The sequence below is a fragment of the Eupeodes corollae genome, chromosome 2 (assembly GCF_945859685.1).
Source record: "Eupeodes corollae chromosome 2, idEupCoro1.1, whole genome shotgun sequence".
In the NCBI taxonomy this organism is placed as follows: Eukaryota; Metazoa; Arthropoda; class Insecta; order Diptera; family Syrphidae; genus Eupeodes; species Eupeodes corollae.
This window is the reverse complement of record NC_079148.1, coordinates 65,981,337-66,000,042: the sequence shown is the minus strand read 5'-3', so window position 1 is coordinate 66,000,042 and position 18,706 is coordinate 65,981,337. Positions and strand designations below refer to the sequence as shown.

The window sequence follows — 18,706 nt, the reverse complement described above, 5'->3', positions numbered from 1 at the left end:
TAAGCCCACAATTGAACTGACGCGTGAGTCTAATGAAAGAAAATTAAGTTGTTTTAAAAATTACAAATCACTATAACTGGGGGTTGGCCATCGGGAAATGTCCTGATGTCCTTAACCACCAGCTTCATTCTCCTAGCATGGTGCATCCGTGAAATCAGAGCTAGAAAGTGATGTGTATGACATCGTAATCTATGTTTTTTCACCGATATAGAAAACACGTGTCGACACGTGTGACTATCTTGCACGTGCTGCATTGCTGTGAATAACAGGATGATAAGCCTGTTACTTAATTTCCCTCTTCTCTCTCTGTTTTCAAAGGTGGGTGTGGTGGGACGTACTCGTACATAAGGTATACACTTCCGGTTTCAAGGATGGTTATTTAGATTTTCAAAAACCACCCTTTTCCCTTTTAGTGTATAATCAAAGTTTTTGCAACTCTACTGAATTATGATTAAGCGATTGTTTTACATTTATTTTTTGGGGTGTTATAGTTTATGGCAAGCGACACGTTCTCTTTTTTTGATACTGATAGTTTAATAATACCTTAACCTTATGAGTAGGCGTGTTTCAGTGAGGCGGTATTACATAACGAGATCTCAATACTATTTATTATTTAAAAAATTAGCTAGTATCAATAACTTCTCAGTCAAAATTGAGATTCGTTGAAAACATGGGAACAATATTTTTGAACAATCTCTTGTTGGATAGGCTATCCTTGATTATTACATTTTTAGATACAAGACAAACATTATGGGCCTTACCAATAATTATTGACTAAACAAGCGTTTAGATAAACACGTCTTTAACTAAACTGTGCTCTATTACGTTATCTACTACATTTGTCGCCAAACAGACAGCTGCGGACGAAATGACATTCCTCACGTTCGGGATGAAAACGGCTTCATTGCTTCAACCAGCAACTCATTAATTGCTGGTGTCCAGTTAACGGAACGACTTCGATTTGTTGCCATTGGAATTGGAATAACAATTTACTCTGAAATAAATTGAAATGTTACTTATATATTTAAATAAAAAGAAATTGATCTATTTGTTTATTTTAATTACCTTTTTTTAGTTTTGTTAATTTTTATGAGCTCACGGGGACGGATAAAAATAAATTTGCAACAGATAAAAGAAACGTGAGAAAAATTTCTTTTGCTACCAACTGTCAGAATGAGAGCACAAACATGACGTTTACACTTAATCATGAAATTTAGAGTGACGTTTAGCGTTAAGCTGACTATTAAATTGATTATTGGTATAGTTCATTATTTGGAGTCCACTTAAATATTTAAGTCGCCACTAAATTTGATTATTGGTAAGACCCTATGTTTCTAAGTTTAATTTTAGGTTTGTAATGGATAATTTTAATAATTCACTGAGTTTGTACTAAAAAACGCATACATTTAAAATCAATTTCCAGGTCCCTTCAAATTCAACCATATGTTGAATCAGGTGTCCTGTCTGACACCCACACAAACCTCGGATACTTCTGGATCCCTTTTCTGACACCTCAGCTTTTTGGGAATAGCTGTTCTTTTAGACACAAAACACTAACAAAATGGTATCCGGATACTGGATTGAACTCAGCCATTGCAGTTTGACGGGGTTAAACATTTTCAGCAGCGTTGCCACAGAGTGCTAGGTGCCGTTTTGGGCATCATTATTATGATCACTGGACCGGATAGTTCAACAAATTAAAACTTCTCTCACTCTGTTTAAAACTATTATATGGAACTTTGTTAGCAGTTACAGCCTTATTAATTCGATTTCACTATAATACTCGTTTAACCCGTAGTACCCGTGGCATGATGGTTAGTGCGTTGGACTGTCATGCGAGAGGTCTTGGGTTCGATCCCTGCCTATGGTTAGGTTAGGTTAAAGTGGCTGTTGTTTGGGAGTTCCAACACACTTAGACTAAAGTATGGTCCGTTGTGATACCACATGGATCAATTGATCAGCTTAACTCGTCGAACCAATTGGAGCTCCGAATGAAGCGTAGGAGACAAATAATGTCAGAATTTTTTAGATCGTTGGTATCGTTGAAGTATAACGTAGCTAATGTGCAATCTACTCAGAGAGATTAATTGTTTTGAGCGCCTGGCGCTAAGATTAGGTCAAATTAGTTTTGTCGCTAAACAATTGGTGGAGTTATTCCACCTGAAGTTTGTTTTCTCTATGGTATCTTGCTTTAGCATGAGTTTACACTTAGTTAAGGGGATACCTATGCTAGCATTGTGAGCCAGCAGAGGTAAAGTTGTTCCGCTTTTTGCAAAATCGTCAGTTTTGCAATTTCCTAGAATGTCTCTATGGCCCGGCACCCAGAAAAGGTGAATGTTGAACTTTGTAGCCATCTCCGTAAGAGATGATTGACAATTTAGGGATGTTAGTGTGTTAGTGGAAACAGAGTCTAGGGACTTTAACGCAGCTTGGCTATCCGAGAAGATGCGTATATCATTAGTTGATATAATGTTTTCTCTTAGCTATGATAGGACTTCTTTGTAGCCAGGATTTCAGCTTGGAACACGCTACAATGATCGGGTAGACGAAAGGAGAGACTTAAGTTTAGTCTATCTGAATATAAGCCTCCACCAAAACCATCTTCCGTTTTTGATCCGTCTGTATAAAATTTTGTAGGATCATCATTCAAAAATGATGTATTCTGCCAAGAAGACCTGGGTGGTATAGTCACTTTGAAGCTATAGTTATTAAACTGAGGAGGGGTTATGGTGTAGTCTATATTACTGTTTATAGTTCTCAACGAGTTCAAAATTGTGGAGTGACCAATTCCATTATTGATCCACAGAGAGGAAGCTTGAAGCCGTATGGCTGTATTAGCGGCCGTTTGCTTGCTGAAAATGTCCAGCGGTATTAGATGGAACAGAACATCAAGTGAGGCTGAGAGGGTAGAGCGAAGTGCTCCTCCCATACACAGGCAGGCTGTTCGTTGGACTTCGCTGAGTTTATCATACCGTTACTCCATAAGTAAGGATCGGCCTTATGACCGACCAACACAGTGATGTCGGAGTCATCTATATCAGAGGACGATTCTAAAAGAATGTCCTCATCTCCGCTGTCGTAGACCTCGGCCTCCATTGCGAAAAAACTCTGGTCGGTGGTAGGAGCTTGCACTGCTCCTGGGGATACCAGGGATGCATCGTCTTCCAATGAAGGAAATGTGACCGATGCACCAGGTTCCTCAGCAGCCGTTTCCGCTTGTATGGGTGGGGAAGGGGGAAATGTTTGTGCATCGGCCCCATCTTTTTTTGTGGACACTCAGCGGTATTTCATCAAACCCGAACCTGATCACACCTTTCGATTGCGTCAGAGGAGAAAGGACTCTGCATTGATGATGATAATTGCACCCTTGTAGGGTCCCTTTGGATTCTCTAGTTTCGCAACATTCCAGTTCTGAGTAGGAAAAGTTGGATTGGAGAGCCTGATTACTTTAAGGACTTGGTCAGTTTCCTTGAATATGGGCGGAACTGTCATGCGAGCCCTTGGTCTGCAAGGAATGTCCTCCTTTGCGACAACCTCCAGCTTAGCACCAGGCCAGACCTCCCCAAGTCGGCCAACCACCAGCGTCAGTACATCGCACGACCCCAAATCATCACAGACCATCAACTTGATGTGTCCCTGATGCCAACCGCCATCTTTTGTGATGGGCGGTAGTCCCGGATTGTCAGACATGATTTCTATAAAACTAAAGGCCAGCTGTCCTTTGGTTAATATCCAGTTCTCGGCAGAGATCGTGCCGTCATACTGCTGGCCGGTTCGGTCTTTGAATTTTGTTTTGTTTTAAATAAGTTCATATGCATCCCACGAGTAGCGGACAAGGGATATTCATCTGTACAGAGATCCGTGTATACAAATAAGGCTGGTTAATCCGGAGGTCGCCAGGTATCCGGAAAATCCGTTAGCGACTCAGCTTGTTTTTTAATTGAGCCCGCAGCCAAGCCAGCCAGTCATGTAACTCCTTAGAATCAGCCCAATTGGGAGGTAGATTGAGGGAAGGAGAGAGAGGGTAGGGAGTCAGGCAGTTTAGCACTGATGGAAATACTGATTTTAAGTTTGGTTAATAGAGGAATCGAATAAGGGGTTCGTTGGATGGTTTTTTCCCCAACAACGTGGGGTGGGAAGAAGATGAGAAGGTAACAATAGTCGGCTATTTCGCTTCCTATGTGGGAGAGGAGGAAAAGGGCTTTATTCCGAACTTAATACTTATTCAGTCTTGGGTTTAATCCTTCCCTGTGCCACTTACATTTTTTATTCACTGATATTTCCTCTATAGAGAAATTAACAAATCCTCCATGAATAATTCTTGTCATTAAAAAGTGTTTTTTTAAATTAGCTTTTGGATTTGGCATCTAAGCTGTAGGTCCCCTGTGTTCCACCTAATTTAATTTATTTTTAATTAAGATACTCGTATGCATATAATCATATGAAGAGAGATCTAGGATTTCATTCCTTCAGTTATTGTATGAGATAGACTGAGATAGTTAGATACTTGGCTCGTTCATTCCCTACACATGACAGAACCGAGCCTTGGCTTGTTGGCACTAAATGGATCGACAGAGCCAAACCACCTTAGTTTTTGCACACATTCGTTTTTGGCTTGGTTCTTAGCATTTTATCACTTGGCTCGGTCGTGTATGGTCAGCTTAAAAGGTTTACAACGCAGTGATACAAGGAAAATGCATTTTCTAATCTCACCAGAAATATTTTTTATATGATCACTATCATAAAGAGCTTTATACATTCACTTACTTACTTACTTAAGGTGGCGGTACAATTCGGATCTAGGCCTCAACTAACATGCGTCTCCAGCCAGCTCGATTTTTCTTTTTTAATTTGTCTATTGTTTTTAGCTTTGAGACTTAAAATAATATTTTTCTCATACTAAGGGCAAAAGCAACATTTTTTAAAAAGTTACTGAAAGAAGGACTTTCTAGCTTTGAGAAAAGTTATATCCTAAGAACGTAGTTGTTGTCGTTGGTTTCCAGTATTTGATACCATTTATTTCTTCTTTTGGCTTAATATTCTCACTACATGGTTATAGTATATCCTATGGCTTATTCTCTGAAAACTCAAGCAGCCATTGTTATTGATACTTTTAACTATGCCCGCTTGTGAACGTAAGAAAACAAAAAGGTTACTACTCCAAAATTCCAAATTCACCTAATGTAAAAGTTCTAATATAAATAAGAACTGAGTAGTATTTAATTTAAAAATTAAATAAATAAAACAGCCCGATTGCATTGTACTATTTTTTAAAAAGAATCTCATTGACATTTTAAACTTTATCTTCTTGTTTTTACGGATCCAAAGCGGACTCATTAATCGAACACGAATAAGTATCACCCTGTTCGATAGAAATCTACTACAACTACAAACTTTGTTTGACATTGACGTCTGTCACTTTAATTTGGTTTGGATTTGTTTTTCTTTTAGTTTTCTCAACACGAACACATGTATTTAAGTTTGTTATTTTCAAATTTAAAGAAAAATCTTTTACTCAGAAGTGTCCAATCAATAAAAATCATATATAAATAACTTGAAAATGTCTTCGTGGAAAAAAGCATCGAAGAGCAACCAGAAAACCCACAGAGAACGTCATCAGCCTCAATCCAGAGAACACCTCGGGCTTCTTGAAAAGAAGAAAGATTACAAAAAGCGTGCCAACAATGCCCAACACAAGGAGAGAACACTGAAATTTCTTCACAAACGCGCCTTGAACAAGAATCCTGATGAATTCTACCATCATATGATAAATTCCAAACTACGCAATGACGAACACATCGAATTTGATAAACCCGACGAACACACTAAGGACCAGCTGTCGCTGATGGAAACTCAGGATCTAAAGTACATCGGTATGAAACGGACCATGGAGACCAAGAAAATTAAACGACTTCAATCTCAACTGCATATGATTGACTTTGCCAACGAAGTTCAGAATAAACATACATTCTTTGTCGATGGAGAGGAAGTGAAAAACCTGAGTGATTTCGATATTGCCAAAAGACTAGACACCCATCCTAGTCTATTGGGACGCAAAACCAACAGACCAAGGATGCAGGATTTAGCTAAATTAAAAATTCCTGATGTTCCTGAAGAGGTAAATAACCATTTTGAATATATTTTCTAAGGATAACCATAACTTGAGAGTGCGATTTTAATTTTAGGACTTAAAGAAAATCAATGTCCAGAAGCAACAATCATATGCGGAACTTAGCAAGAGAATAGAAAGAGAGAAGGAACTCAGTGTGGTTCAACAAAAACTGGAAATGAAACGGTTGCTTCAGCAAAAAAGACAATTGAAGCCGAAACGAGTAGCTCGTGGTACTAAAGATTCAGCACCTGTCTTTAAATTCAAATACGAAAGGAAGAAGTGAGAAGACACGAAGAACTTGGTTTCAATAAAAGATTTTAAGGAAGTTAAAGCGTTTACTTAATTTTAATTTTGGCTCTCCTGAAAAACAATGTTTTATTTAAAAGCTTAAAGCAGGGAGTGATAGAAAACCAAAAACAAGGTAAACGAAATCTACGTCCTTCAAGAGTTTTAAGATTTATTATTTCAAGGCAGTCTTGATATATTGGTAGGCTTCAGGGATGGTTCTAAATCGAAGGGAAAGTTCATTTACAGCCAGCGAATCATTGGGTTCTGTTAGTTTGGATCTTGAATCTCCTCTAGAGTTCTTTCTTTACTTTATTTCCTCCATAATTTCTAAGGAACGAAAGTCCTTCTTTTTAGTAATAATATCTCTCAAAGGGATATTACTACCCTTATTATGCAGAGGCACAGTGTGAGCACTAGGAAAAGGAGAAAGGGTTTAAAAGGAGATGTCGGTGCACATTGGTTTTGAATTCCTGAATATTGAAATGACTAGGAAAGACAGTGTGGTAAGTCATTCCACATTCGCGTAGTACGGCTAAAGAACGAATCTCTGTATTTGACAGTACGGCCGAAGTTGGGCGCGAGGGTATACTGATGAGCATTCCTAGAAGCGCGAGAATTACGGTTGAACTGTTTAAGGTTAGGAATGCAACTGGCTATTTCACTAGAGCATAAGCCATTAAAATAACGGTAAAATAGGGTCAGACAAGAGACTTTACGACAATGTTCCAGCGAAGTTAATGAACTTATGATGATATTATCATCTATCAATTTAAATGCTAAACGTTCAATACTATCCAAGAGGCTTAAGTACGTTGGAGGAGCACCAGCCCAGAGATGGGAGTTATACTCAAGCTTTGGACGTATGTAAGTCTTGTAGATAGCAGCCAGATCAGAAGGGGTGAAATATTTCTTGCATCGCCTATGGAAACCCAAACACCTTGCGGCGACATCGCGTATGTGATCATTCCACAAGAGGTGGTTGGTGACACACATACCGAGATTATCGAGATGTTCAGTTTCCTCGATGCAAGTGCCATTTATGGATAATGGCAGGGGGGGTATATTTCGCTTTAACGATACAAGACAGAATTGCGTTTTCGAAGCATTAAATTCCACGTGGTTTCTTATTCCCCATTGTACAATGCTGTTTAGATTAGAATTTAATGAACTTATCATATTTTGTCGTTGCAGTTCCACATCCGAAGAAGAGGGGTGTGAATCTGAAAACTAATATGAAAAGCTAAGAGTACTATCGTCAGCGAAACAATGTATTGGATTAGATGTTGCAGACAAGAGATCATTAATAAAAATGAGAAAAAGTGTTGGAGATAAAACAGAGCCCTGGGGCACACCATTTTGTGGTTTTCAGACTTGAATCCATGCAATACAACTTGTATTGAACGATCCGAAAGGTAATTACTAATCCAATGAAGGAGGGATTCGTGAAAACCGAAAGCACGCATTTTCGATAAGAAAGCCTGATGCCAAACCCTATCAAATGGTTTTGAAATATCTAGTGCAATAATCTTACTTTCTCCAAAACGATATAAATATGCTCCACTGTACGGTGAGATGAACCATGAGATCACCAGTGAACCTATTGCTACGGAAGCCATACTGTCGGTCATTAAGAAGCTTCCGTTCTTCAAGATATTTCTTGAGCTGATAATTAATCAGCGTTTCGATGACCTTGGAAAGAAGGGACGTAAGTGCAATCGGTCGGTAATTAGACGGTGAGGAAGATTCACCTTTTTTGGGAATAGGCTGGACAAATGTGGTTTTCCATCCGCTCGGAACGAGACCTGAGTATGACAGATGAAAAAGCTTACGCAGTGGTTTTGCCAGCGATGAAGAACACCTCTTCAGAACAACAGCGGGGATACCATGCGGACCAGCAGATTTATGTATGTTAAGATCTTTTAAGACTCTCGCTACAGTACGAGTGCGAAAAAAGATTTGTCCCATATAATCATTAAATCGATCAAGTATAGGTGGAGTCATAACACTCACTGGCAGCGTTGAATTGGCGGCGAACTGCCTAGCAAAGAGATTTGCTTTCTCTAAAGAGCTAACGAATGGACTGTCATTCACAACGAGCGTAGGAACCGAGGAAGAGGAAGAATTCCTCATATTTTTTTACACATGACCAAACATTTTTACTGCCTTTATGACATTGCAGTATTTTTTGCCGTAATTTTTGGTCATGTAAAAATTTGGTCCGTCGAATATGGGCGTTGCAGACCTTCCTAGCTTGCTTGAACTTATTCCGGTTTTCCTCAGTTGGATTGGCTTTAAAACAACGGCAACTTACCTCTTTGGCACTAATAACCTCTTACAGCTCGCATCAAACCAAGCGTTTTCCTTGGGTGTGATACTTTTAACCCTGTTCGGTACAAAAGTTTTCATTCCCAGGAGAATTAAACTTGTGATCATATCAGCGCTGGCGTCAACGTCAACGTCAGAGGTAATAAACAAGTCAAAAGTGTTTTCTGCTCGACCTTCAACGTCCGATATTCGGGTGGGCTCGTCGACTAGATGAGTTAAGTGGTTCACCTCAGCAAAGATTTCTGTGTGGCCTGAATGTTGAAGCCATAAAGAATTGTGTACATTGAAATCGCCCGTAACAACGATTTTAGTGCGAGGATAGGACGAAACAATTCTTTGGATGGAATCAGACAATGCATCAAATTTACGAGAAGTTGATACTCTGTCTAAATTTGGGCTTCGATAAAGGAAGCAGTAGTGATTGATTTGCTTATTTACGGAGAATTTATACCACATATAATTAAAAAAAGAATTGGTACAAAGACCGTATTGTGGTAAGAGCTGATAAGCAACATCATTCCTAATGTATATCATAGAGGAAATATATAATATAATATATATATATTTCTTCTATGATGTATATGGCGAGGCCATGGTGGGAAAAGAATAAAGGCACCAAGCTATACCCATGAATAAAAATTTCAGCAGGATCGGAATCCTCACCTACTTGGGTTTCACTTAGTTCCAAAACAGTTGGCCTGTATGAAACAGTATGGCGGTATGCCAACAAAAAATTTGCAATGAATTGTCAAGTCATTGCAAAATAAAAAAATGTCTAAAACCAATACAGATAGAGATGAGAAATAAAATTCACTGAATTGAAACACAGAATAATTATCAATACCCTTTACTGCTAGTGTTATGCCTTAGCAGTGACGAGAACCGATCTGACCCTGTGATGCAAAACAGTAAATTCAATTCAAATAATCTGCTAAAACACAGATTAGCATATGCACCAATTCCAATTGAAATTGATACATAAACTAGGCTGTGCAACTGGCTCTTCTGCGAGACAAATTCAATGGCCGTGTTATTTCACGTGGTGGCGCTGTCAGTTGGCTGCTAAGGTCATGGGATTTGACGCTGTTGGACTTCTTTCTTTGGGGTTATTTAAAAGAAAAGGTGCACAGCGATAAGCCAGCAACAATTCTAGAGCAAAAGGATGAGAAAATTCGACACGTTAACGGCATAGAACCTCAATTTAGCCTCAGCGGCATCGAAAATTGAGGCCATACGATGGTGGCGGCCATTGGGCTGATATTTTGTTCCTTATGTTATCACACGTCAACACTAGGGGCACTATCTTTCAAAACGTCTGTCTAATTACTAGCATACGCTGATAACATTTACATAATCGGAAGAACTCAGCGTGATGTCAATGGGGCTTTTGTGAGCGGTTTAACGATTAATGAGGGCAAAACAAAGTACATGCTGTCATCAAGAAAGGACATACAACACCAACGTCGTGGTCAAACGTCACCATCTACAGACGTAACTTTGAGGTAGTCAAGTACTTCGTCTACCTAGGCTCCGCTGTAAACGCAGAAAACAACACCATGGCTGAGATCAAACGCAGAATGGCAAAGTCCTCTCTCGAGGTACCAAAGTGTTGCTATATAAGACCCTTATCATCCCCGTCCTACGGTGCAGAAGCATGGACTATGACAAAAGCGGATGAAAGCACCTTGGGTCGGTTCGAGAGAAAAGTTCTTCGTGTGATCTACGGCCCCGTATGCATCGAAGGGGAGTGGAGGAGATGATGGAACGACGAGCTGTACGGGCTGAACAGCAACGTAGACTTAGCAAGAAGGGTAAAAGTCCAACGACTAAGGTGGCTGGGTCATGTAGAGCTCATGGAAACCAATGCTCCAGCCTGGAAAGTCTTCGAATCTACACCCACAGGCCAGGGCAGAAGAGGAAGACCGTGGATCAGGTGGCGCGCACAAGTGGAAAGTGGCCTCACCCAACTTGAAGCGCGAAACTGGAGACATCTACCTAGGGACCGAGCTAGATGGAGAAGTTTGTTGGGTGAGGCCCTAGTTCACATAGGACTGTAACGCCACCTTAAGTAAGTAAGTATGTTATTGAACCATTCCAATTTAATCGTATTAAAAAGAAATGACTATAATTTCCTAAATAATTTTGTATATTATTCAAAATCAACATCGGCCCTTAAAATATAAATAACCTTTACAAAAAAAGGAGAGCTTAAAAATATTCCTAAAGGTAAATTGTAACATAGTTTTTACAAACAGACATTTTTAGAAATTATTTGATTATTCTAATGTTGTAGTCAAATACTTAGAGCCTAGTTAAAAATGAAGTGAACTTTAATTTTTACTATTGGACCATTATACAAATTTTCAATATATCAACCATTCAAATAATTCCACATGTCTTTTTTGAATAAATAATATATTGTAATTAACATTGGAAAATAGATACAAGAGTGAGTTATCAACAAAAACTTATTATAAATGTTCAATTACGTGAAGAACTGTTTGCAAACATAAGCACATATTGCAAATAATAAACAAATTAAAAAATCGAACAATTTAATAAACTTATATTATTGTGTAAGCACACCCTTAAACCATTTTTAATAAAAATGTAGTAGAATATTTTAGTTATTTATTGGCAGTACCAACTTCAGTCAATTTGACAGCTACAAACGTCAAAAACCAACAACCCGCTGCAATACAAAAATAAATTATTCTGATCGCACGTGCAGAAGAAGCTGTCGATTAAAAACAATTTCAATAAACCACAAGTTTTAGTTTATTTTAACGAATAAAATACTAAAAATAATATTTCCCCAAAATGGTTAAAAAGAAGATTGACAATCGTATTCGTGTTATGATCGAAAATGGTGTTAAACTCGGTCACCGGACAATGTTTATTATCATTGGCGACAAAGCCAGAGATCAGGTAAAATACATTTCTTTCAAAAATTTTATATTTTCATGAATGAAAAACATAATTAATCAATTCTTTGATTGTTAGGTTCCTATTTTGTATGATATCCTTACAAAATCAACAGTCAAAACCCGACCCACCGTACTTTGGTGTTATAAAAACAAAGACGAAGCTATCTCAAAGTAAGAATTAATCATTTCCATGAATCTTGCTATGGAATCATATACAAATTGTTTCTTTTATTTTTAAGTCATGGAAAAAAAAGAGCTAAGAAAATTGCTGCTGGTAAAATAGATGTTAACGATGCCGATCTTTTCGATACCTTTAGAGTGTCTACCACAATTCATGGGCGATACTATAATGAGACTCATGCTGTTCTTGGTCGAACTTATGGTGTTTGTGTGCTTCAGGTTAATTAAGAATTTCACATACAAAAATATAAGAATCCTTTAATGAATTGACTAATGTATTAGGATTTCGAAGCCCTCACTCCTAATCTACTCGCTCGAACTGTGGAAACAGTCGAAGGAGGTGGACTAATCATTTTACTGTTGAAGTCTTTATCCTCTCTGAAACAACTCTACACAATGAGTATGGATGTACACAAAAGGTACAGAACAGAAGCTCATCAGACAATAACTTGTCGATTCAATGAACGTTTGATTCTTTCACTGGCCGATTGTAAGCGGTGTTTGGTGGTCAATGACGATCTCACTGTACTGCCTCTTAGTTCAAAAACTATCAATGTTGACCCGGTTAATGTGAGTACACAATTTGTGTTTATTTTAATTCAAAACCAAACACTAACTTTTGTTATGTTTAGCCAGCTGTAATTGGTAAATCAGAAAATGATGAAATGCTTCAGGACCTAAAAGAGAATCTTCGGGATACTCCACCAGCAGGACCTTTGGTCAACCTCTGCCGAACTTATGACCAAGCAAAAGCTGTTGCTCAGTTTATTGAAGCTCTCGCAGAGAAACAACTTAAGTAAGTTCTATTCTAGGTTTTTCACAACCTTAATAAGAAAAAGCCATTTGTTGGCCAGCTGAACCAGCCTCTCATGTTATACCGTTTCTATGTTAGACCTCCAACATCTCTGACTGCAGCTCGTGGTCGTGGTAAATCAGCTGCAATGGGTCTATCAATTGCTGCAGCTATTTCTTTTGGTTATGTCAATGTCTACGTGACATCTCCTCACCCAGAGAATTTGATTACTCTCTTTGAATTTGTCCTTAAAGGCTTCGATGCCTTAGAGTATCAAGAACACTCCGACTACACCATCATTCGATCAACAAATGAGGATTACAAAAAGGCAATAATTCGCATTAACATCAATCGACAGAATAGACAAACAATTCAATATATTTCACCCAATGACACCCACCTTCTCAATGCTGCAGATCTTTTGTTGATTGACGAAGCTGCTGCTATCCCATTGCCACTTGTCAAGAAGATGATTGGACCCTATCTTATTTTTATGGCCTCGACCATTAACGGTTATGAAGGAACTGGAAGATCATTGAGCTTGAAATTGATTTCACAATTGCAAAAGGAAAGCAATGCTCCACCACCGGTAAGTTCCCTAAAAGAAGAGTTAGGTCTTTTCTTTAAGGTATTCCATTTTTGTTTATATTTGTAGATAAAATTGGAAGAATCCATTCGTTATCGTGAAGGAGATGACATCGAAAGTTGGCTCATCAATCTCCTGTGTCTCGATGCAACCACGGTTCCTAACATAAGCTCTGGCTGTCCAACTCCTGATGTCTGTGAATTGTACTACATCGATCGTGATGCCCTATTCTCATACCACAAAGCAGCCGAGTCGTTCCTCCATCGAGTGATATCCATTTACGTGGCATCGCATTACAAAAACAGTCCAAATGACCTACAAATGATAAGCGACGCCCCAGCTCATCACTTGTTCTGTTTGTTGGGTCCGATTCAGAGGAAAGATCAACTGCCCGAGATCTTGGTTGTCGTTCAAGTGGCGTTGGAAGGCGAGATATCATCCCAAACAATAACCAGCTCGTTGGGTAGGGGCAAGAAAGCAAGTGGTGATTTAATACCATGGAATATATCGGAACAGTTTGGTGACCATGAGTTCCCCAAACTATCTGGACTACGAATTGTTCGCATTGCAACGCATCCTAATTATCAGAGAGTAAGCAAGAAGGTTGTTGTCATTAAATCGGGAAACTCTAAACATGTTTCTTTTTATAGATGGGCTATGGTAAGAGGGCGATAAAACTTCTTAAGGACTACTATGATCTCAAGTTCACTGATTTGAACGAGAATGTAAATGGAGATGAAAATGGAGGTGAGTACAAGCAAACCAAACTTAGAAAAAGGACGTGGTTGGTTTTACAGACCAACAACTGTCGACCATTCTCTGTTCTTGTCTTGTCTTGTTTGGTCGTGTCGTTATGAGAATATGGATTTTGCAATGAAAATAATTTCCAGGTATCGAAGAAGTAGACGAAGATGACGTTGGCCTACTTAAGGAAACAATTGCTCCACGTCGAAAGATTCCAACTCTGCTAAAACGTCTCAACGAACGTGCTCCAGAAAATATTGATTATATTGGAACATCTTACGGCTTGACGAAAGATCTTCTTAAATTTTGGAAGAATCAAGGCTTTGTTCCGGTCTATGTGAGGTAAGTGTGGCGACAAATCAAACCTCATCGACAGAACTATAAAAAGTGTCCAATTTCAGCCAAAAGGCGAATGATCTTACTGGCGAACATTCTTGCATAATGTTACAGACCCTGCACAAGGAAGGAATCAGAGAAAAGGCAACCGGCGAGTGGTTGTCTTTGTATTTCAACGATTTCCGTCGGAGAGTTATCAAATTGTTGGGACGTGTTTTTAAAGATTTCCCAACAAGTTTAGCTCTCTCCTTGTTGGACAATAGATCAGTGAAAGTCGAAACGACAGGTAAATGAAAATTGAACCTGATTTTGATTTAAAACTTGGAAAGTAAATGATTGTCTTCTTCTAGAGTTGGACAAAGAGACTCTGGATGTGTATTTCCTGCCACACGATATTCAAAGACTGGAAGCATATTCTAGGAATCAAGTTGAATTCAGACTTATTTTGGACTTAGTAACCGATATAAGTTCTTTATTCTTCCAGGGACGAATTCAAGGATTCCAAGCTGATTCCTTGCAAAAGGTAAACAAGAATATTGTTTGTTTAAATCTTCATTAAAGTATTCAAACTTTTTAGGCAATTCTTCTTGCAATGGGAGTTCAAGGTAAGAGTGTGGATGCAATCGCAGCCGAGTTGAATATGCCTTCAAGTCAAATCCTGGCAAAATTCTATGATATGATGAAAAAGACGACAAAATACTTTGCCAATGTTATAGAAGGCCATATCGAGAGCTCTATGGTTAGCGAGAAACGACTTAATCACGGTGAAGACTTTGTTCCCATTTCACTCTCACTAAACGACGAACTTGAAGAAACTGCAAAGGTTGGTTAAAATAGACTTAAATATAATTGACCCATATTTTTATATCTTACTCCCCTCAAGCTTTTATCCAAACAACAAAAAGAAGAATTAAAGAAACTTAAAAAGGAAAGCCTTCAAGATTTTGTTATCAAAGGAACAGATGAAGATTGGTCAAAGGCACTCTCTTCAGTTGGAGCTAGTAAATCAAAACTTATTTCTGTAAAAAGGTAATTTTAAGGTTAAGTCCATAAAAGTGAAGATTTTATTAACATTTTAAAACTCTTAAACTTTAGCGGAGTAAAAAGGCTGGATGAACCAATTGTGACGGAAGACACACCATCGAAAAAGAAGATGAAATTTGGTAAAAAGAAGAAACATGCTGGGAAGTCTATTGTTTAGCAAATTTGTCTCTAATTATTTTGTAAAAATCGTTAAGAATTTGAAATATAGACGTTTTTATTTTTTACACAACATTCATGGTGTCGATTTATTGTTTGGTTTCTCAAATTCCACTTTAGGCCAACATTTACAGACAAACCCGAAGTAAAGTTCCAACCAAATGATTTTGTTTAATGATAAATTAAACTAGACAAAAAATAAAGTTACAATTTTCTCGTGGTTATTCTTATTCCTTAGGCAGCCAATTGTTGTCGGTGTCTGATGCGTTCGGCACGCTCCATCAAACGCCTCTCACGTTCGTATTCCTTCATTCGCAGCACATAATCTTCATATTCGCATGTCATGTATTCGTGTTTCTCATGATGACACTTGTACACCCATGGGAACTTATCGGATCGGCATGCACGATACTTGAGAAGTTTGTGGGCACAGAAGTCACGATCTTCTTGGGCAAGTTTGGCCGATTGCATTTCAGCTTCAGTGGCAATCATAACACGTTCCTTGCGACCATTTGGAAAGCCCATTTGAGGATCGAATGCTGGTTCTTTCCTTGGATCTGGGGTGACTTCGGGTCTGGCGTATAGGGCGAAGGCGTTACCCATGGCGTTGTGTCTCTGTGGGAAATATTGACATATTCGTATAAATGATTTAAATAATTTATTATTTAGCTCACATAGCGGTTGTAAAAATCCGAAATTACGTAAAGATAACTCTTCTTTGATGGTGTTTTAGCCTGCAAGATTTTTTTTGACAGCAAATTATGAAATGTGACACTGACGTTAATTGTAATAGAATATTTTTATATTTTGACATGTAGAACCAGAGAAAGTGAATGTGTTCAAAGCAAATGTCTTGAAATCACACTCAGACTCAACAATTAGGGTCACTTGTACAGTTGTAATTCAACTCATGGTTTTGGGAATTTAAATTGAATAAATGAAGATTGTGGAACAGTGCCTATTCCACAACATGTAAGTAAAATACCAGTTTAAGGAACCAATACCATATTCATAAAATTCACAGTAGTGTTTTCACAATAAACGTGTTCGTCTAAGTAGAAGTGATTGTGTCAAGTAACTTTTTGATTGGATGAAGTACTGAAATTTATACTTGAATTTATGAGAAGGATCTATGTGAAAAGCACTAAGGGGAGAATCAGAAAAATACAATATAGTTGTAATTGTTAGTTGGACTTTTGCGACTCATAAAGAAAATGCCATGAGGAGGAATATCGCGCACATAAGCAACTCCAAAATTAATCAAGTAAATGAACCAAGTCACAGGAAACATTTATTCACTTTTTCTATCTCATATACACAAAACAAAGTTTAAAATTTGTCCTATTCTTTTGCTTATGAAAGAAAAAAATATTTATATTGTTGGAATATAAAATTATATAAAATATATTTTTTGTTTTTTGAAAGAGGTTTCATAAGTCAATACAAATTTCTGGATATGGATTTTTACGAATTGGCACTGATATGTGCGTTTGAATTAAAGAGACGGAATAAACCTGTAATTAATCGAATATCGAAACAAAATACCCCAAAAAAAATTGTGGCTACTAGACGACTGCGATTTTTCCTTTTTTGGTTTCCTTTCGGTTGCCAAAACGCTTTTTAACACTGCCATTTTTGATAGATATTAACTTTTATTAATGAAAATAAAACATTTTTTTTACTTTACTTATTTATTTTTAGTGATATAATAGATCTTCAGTTACTAACCTTATACTTAACCGTTTTCATACCTCAAATAAATGACATTGTTATTAAACGATTCATAAAATGACCTTATTCCTTTATTTGTTATTATTTATTTATTCCTTTAAACTTAATAAGTAATATAATTAGGATTTCGTGGTTTACGTGATTACTTAAGGCCAACTAAATCACTTATTTCATCAATCACTTGTAAGGTATAATCAATCTGATCTTAAGTGTGAGCCGTTGATAAGGAAATACAAATAATTTTAGTAGCAGGAAACCCTATTCCAACAACAACAACAACTACCTTACGGAAAGTAAAAGTACGACCTACAACTCCAATTTTGGTCGATACCTTCATATAGAAAACAATAATCAAATTTTGTTTCCATGGTTTGCTTGTTTTTGGGTCACCATTAATTGAGACTGCTCAGACTGTTCGGCATAGGGACCCTCGGCCGCGGCGAATCCCAAGTAGTTGTACAACCTCGGGTTCAAACATCGTGTTTTTGTTCCAGTGAACTCGAATGTCCAACCGTAGTCCCTTGTTATGCAATCCTTGAGGGTAACCTCCGCCACAGGGACACTGCAAATTGGGCGATTCCAGCAATCTCGAACCCCCCGATAAACAAATCGTGAATAGAAGCTCTCGAAGGCATCGTAAAGCGTAACATAGCCCTAAAAACAAATTGAATTTCGGAGTCAGTTCTTGGATTTCAAATCGATTCAAATGTCATCTTACCTCTCAAATATTTTCTTTATCTATTTTTGGGGCACACGTCAACTGATTGATGCAGCCCAATATCATGAGCAGGTAAAAGCCAAGATACGTTAGGCAGGCTGTGTATAGAGGAAGCTCTCTTAATGACGATTTGCTCCGATTAGGATCATCATAGAATCCTCCCCTTACTGATACTGCTGCTCCTGTGGCTGCTTTTCCATTGCAGTGTTGTTTATGTTGCTGTTTGTTGTATACATTTCCATTTACAGTATTGGTAATAGCATTCCACAGCGACAGTTTTGGTTTACTCTTGACATTCCCATTTGTGACAGGCAAAATTCCAATTTTCAGATGGACAAATTAATTCGGCTTCGCCGTCGATGCACGCGAATTTATCCTTTCTGTCAAGTCAAACGATTTGCCCAGTACATAATAATCTGAAAATAAAAATATTAAAAAATAAGTTTACCACCGCCTTCCAGTACATAAATACATTTGACCTTTAAAAAGTAGCAAATTGAATTATGAAAACAAACTTATGAGAAGGATATATTATTTTGCGCACCCGGAAGTATCCTCTAAACTATTTAGATGCATGTGCGTGCAATTACGTGTATCATAGTAGTAGTAGTAGAAACAGACATTTTTTATGGGTTTAAGCAACTAATAAATTTTCGCAATCAATGTATAAAAACTAAGAAAAAACTAGAATTTTTTGTGAAAGGAAAACATTGACTAGGTTTTTTTCTCTCTTGCACTTAAAGAAAATTTTCCAACGAATTAGTTG

At 37.8% G+C, this 18,706-nt stretch overlaps 3 protein-coding genes across 3 annotated transcripts; 2 read left to right on the top strand and 1 right to left on the bottom strand.

The window, feature by feature from the left end:
* The first annotated feature begins 5,426 nt into the window (after window positions 1-5,426).
* LOC129945796 (probable U3 small nucleolar RNA-associated protein 11) lies at window positions 5,427-6,443 on the top strand. The gene is made up of 2 exons (XM_056055716.1): window positions 5,427-6,118; window positions 6,186-6,443. Exons 1-2 carry the CDS (start codon window positions 5,561-5,563, stop codon window positions 6,393-6,395), a joined length of 768 nt encoding a protein of 255 aa, XP_055911691.1. The 5' UTR covers window positions 5,427-5,560; the 3' UTR covers window positions 6,396-6,443.
* A 4,980-nt stretch (window positions 6,444-11,423) lies between these two features.
* On the top strand, window positions 11,424-15,566 carry LOC129946595 (RNA cytidine acetyltransferase). Its single transcript, XM_056056844.1, has 14 exons — window positions 11,424-11,653; window positions 11,729-11,823; window positions 11,892-12,051; window positions 12,115-12,402; window positions 12,465-12,628; window positions 12,725-13,214; window positions 13,281-13,802; window positions 13,862-13,958; window positions 14,102-14,297; window positions 14,357-14,577; window positions 14,642-14,814; window positions 14,869-15,114; window positions 15,175-15,320; window positions 15,387-15,566. The coding sequence occupies exons 1-14, from the start codon at window positions 11,546-11,548 to the stop codon at window positions 15,490-15,492; spliced, it is 3,012 nt and encodes a 1,003-aa protein (XP_055912819.1). The 5' UTR covers window positions 11,424-11,545; the 3' UTR covers window positions 15,493-15,566.
* A 71-nt stretch (window positions 15,567-15,637) lies between these two features.
* On the bottom strand, window positions 15,638-16,276 carry LOC129946596 (NADH dehydrogenase [ubiquinone] 1 beta subcomplex subunit 7). The gene is made up of 2 exons (XM_056056846.1): window positions 16,166-16,276; window positions 15,638-16,106 (listed from the first exon to the last, which is right to left on the bottom strand). Exon 2 carries the CDS (start codon window positions 16,092-16,094, stop codon window positions 15,726-15,728), a length of 369 nt encoding a protein of 122 aa, XP_055912821.1. The 5' UTR covers window positions 16,095-16,106; window positions 16,166-16,276; the 3' UTR covers window positions 15,638-15,725.
* Window positions 16,277-18,706: the final 2,430 nt, after the last annotated feature.

Excerpts from the sequence above, each read along its gene's own strand:
- LOC129945796 (XM_056055716.1), top strand. The coding sequence starts at position 5,561 with ATGTCTTCGTGGAAAAAAGCATCGAAGAGCAACCAGAAAACCCACAGA. Across the intron at positions 6,119-6,185 it reads TTCCTGATGTTCCTGAAGAG|GACTTAAAGAAAATCAATGT; the intron begins GTAAATAACCAT and ends TTTTAATTTTAG.
- LOC129946595 (XM_056056844.1), top strand. The coding sequence starts at position 11,546 with ATGGTTAAAAAGAAGATTGACAATCGTATTCGTGTTATGATCGAAAAT. Across the intron at positions 13,215-13,280 it reads AAAGCAATGCTCCACCACCG|ATAAAATTGGAAGAATCCAT; the intron begins GTAAGTTCCCTA and ends TTATATTTGTAG. Across the intron at positions 13,959-14,101 it reads AAATGGAGATGAAAATGGAG|GTATCGAAGAAGTAGACGAA; the intron begins GTGAGTACAAGC and ends AATAATTTCCAG.
- LOC129946596 (XM_056056846.1), bottom strand. The coding sequence starts at position 16,094 with ATGGGTAACGCCTTCGCCCTATACGCCAGACCCGAAGTCACCCCAGAT.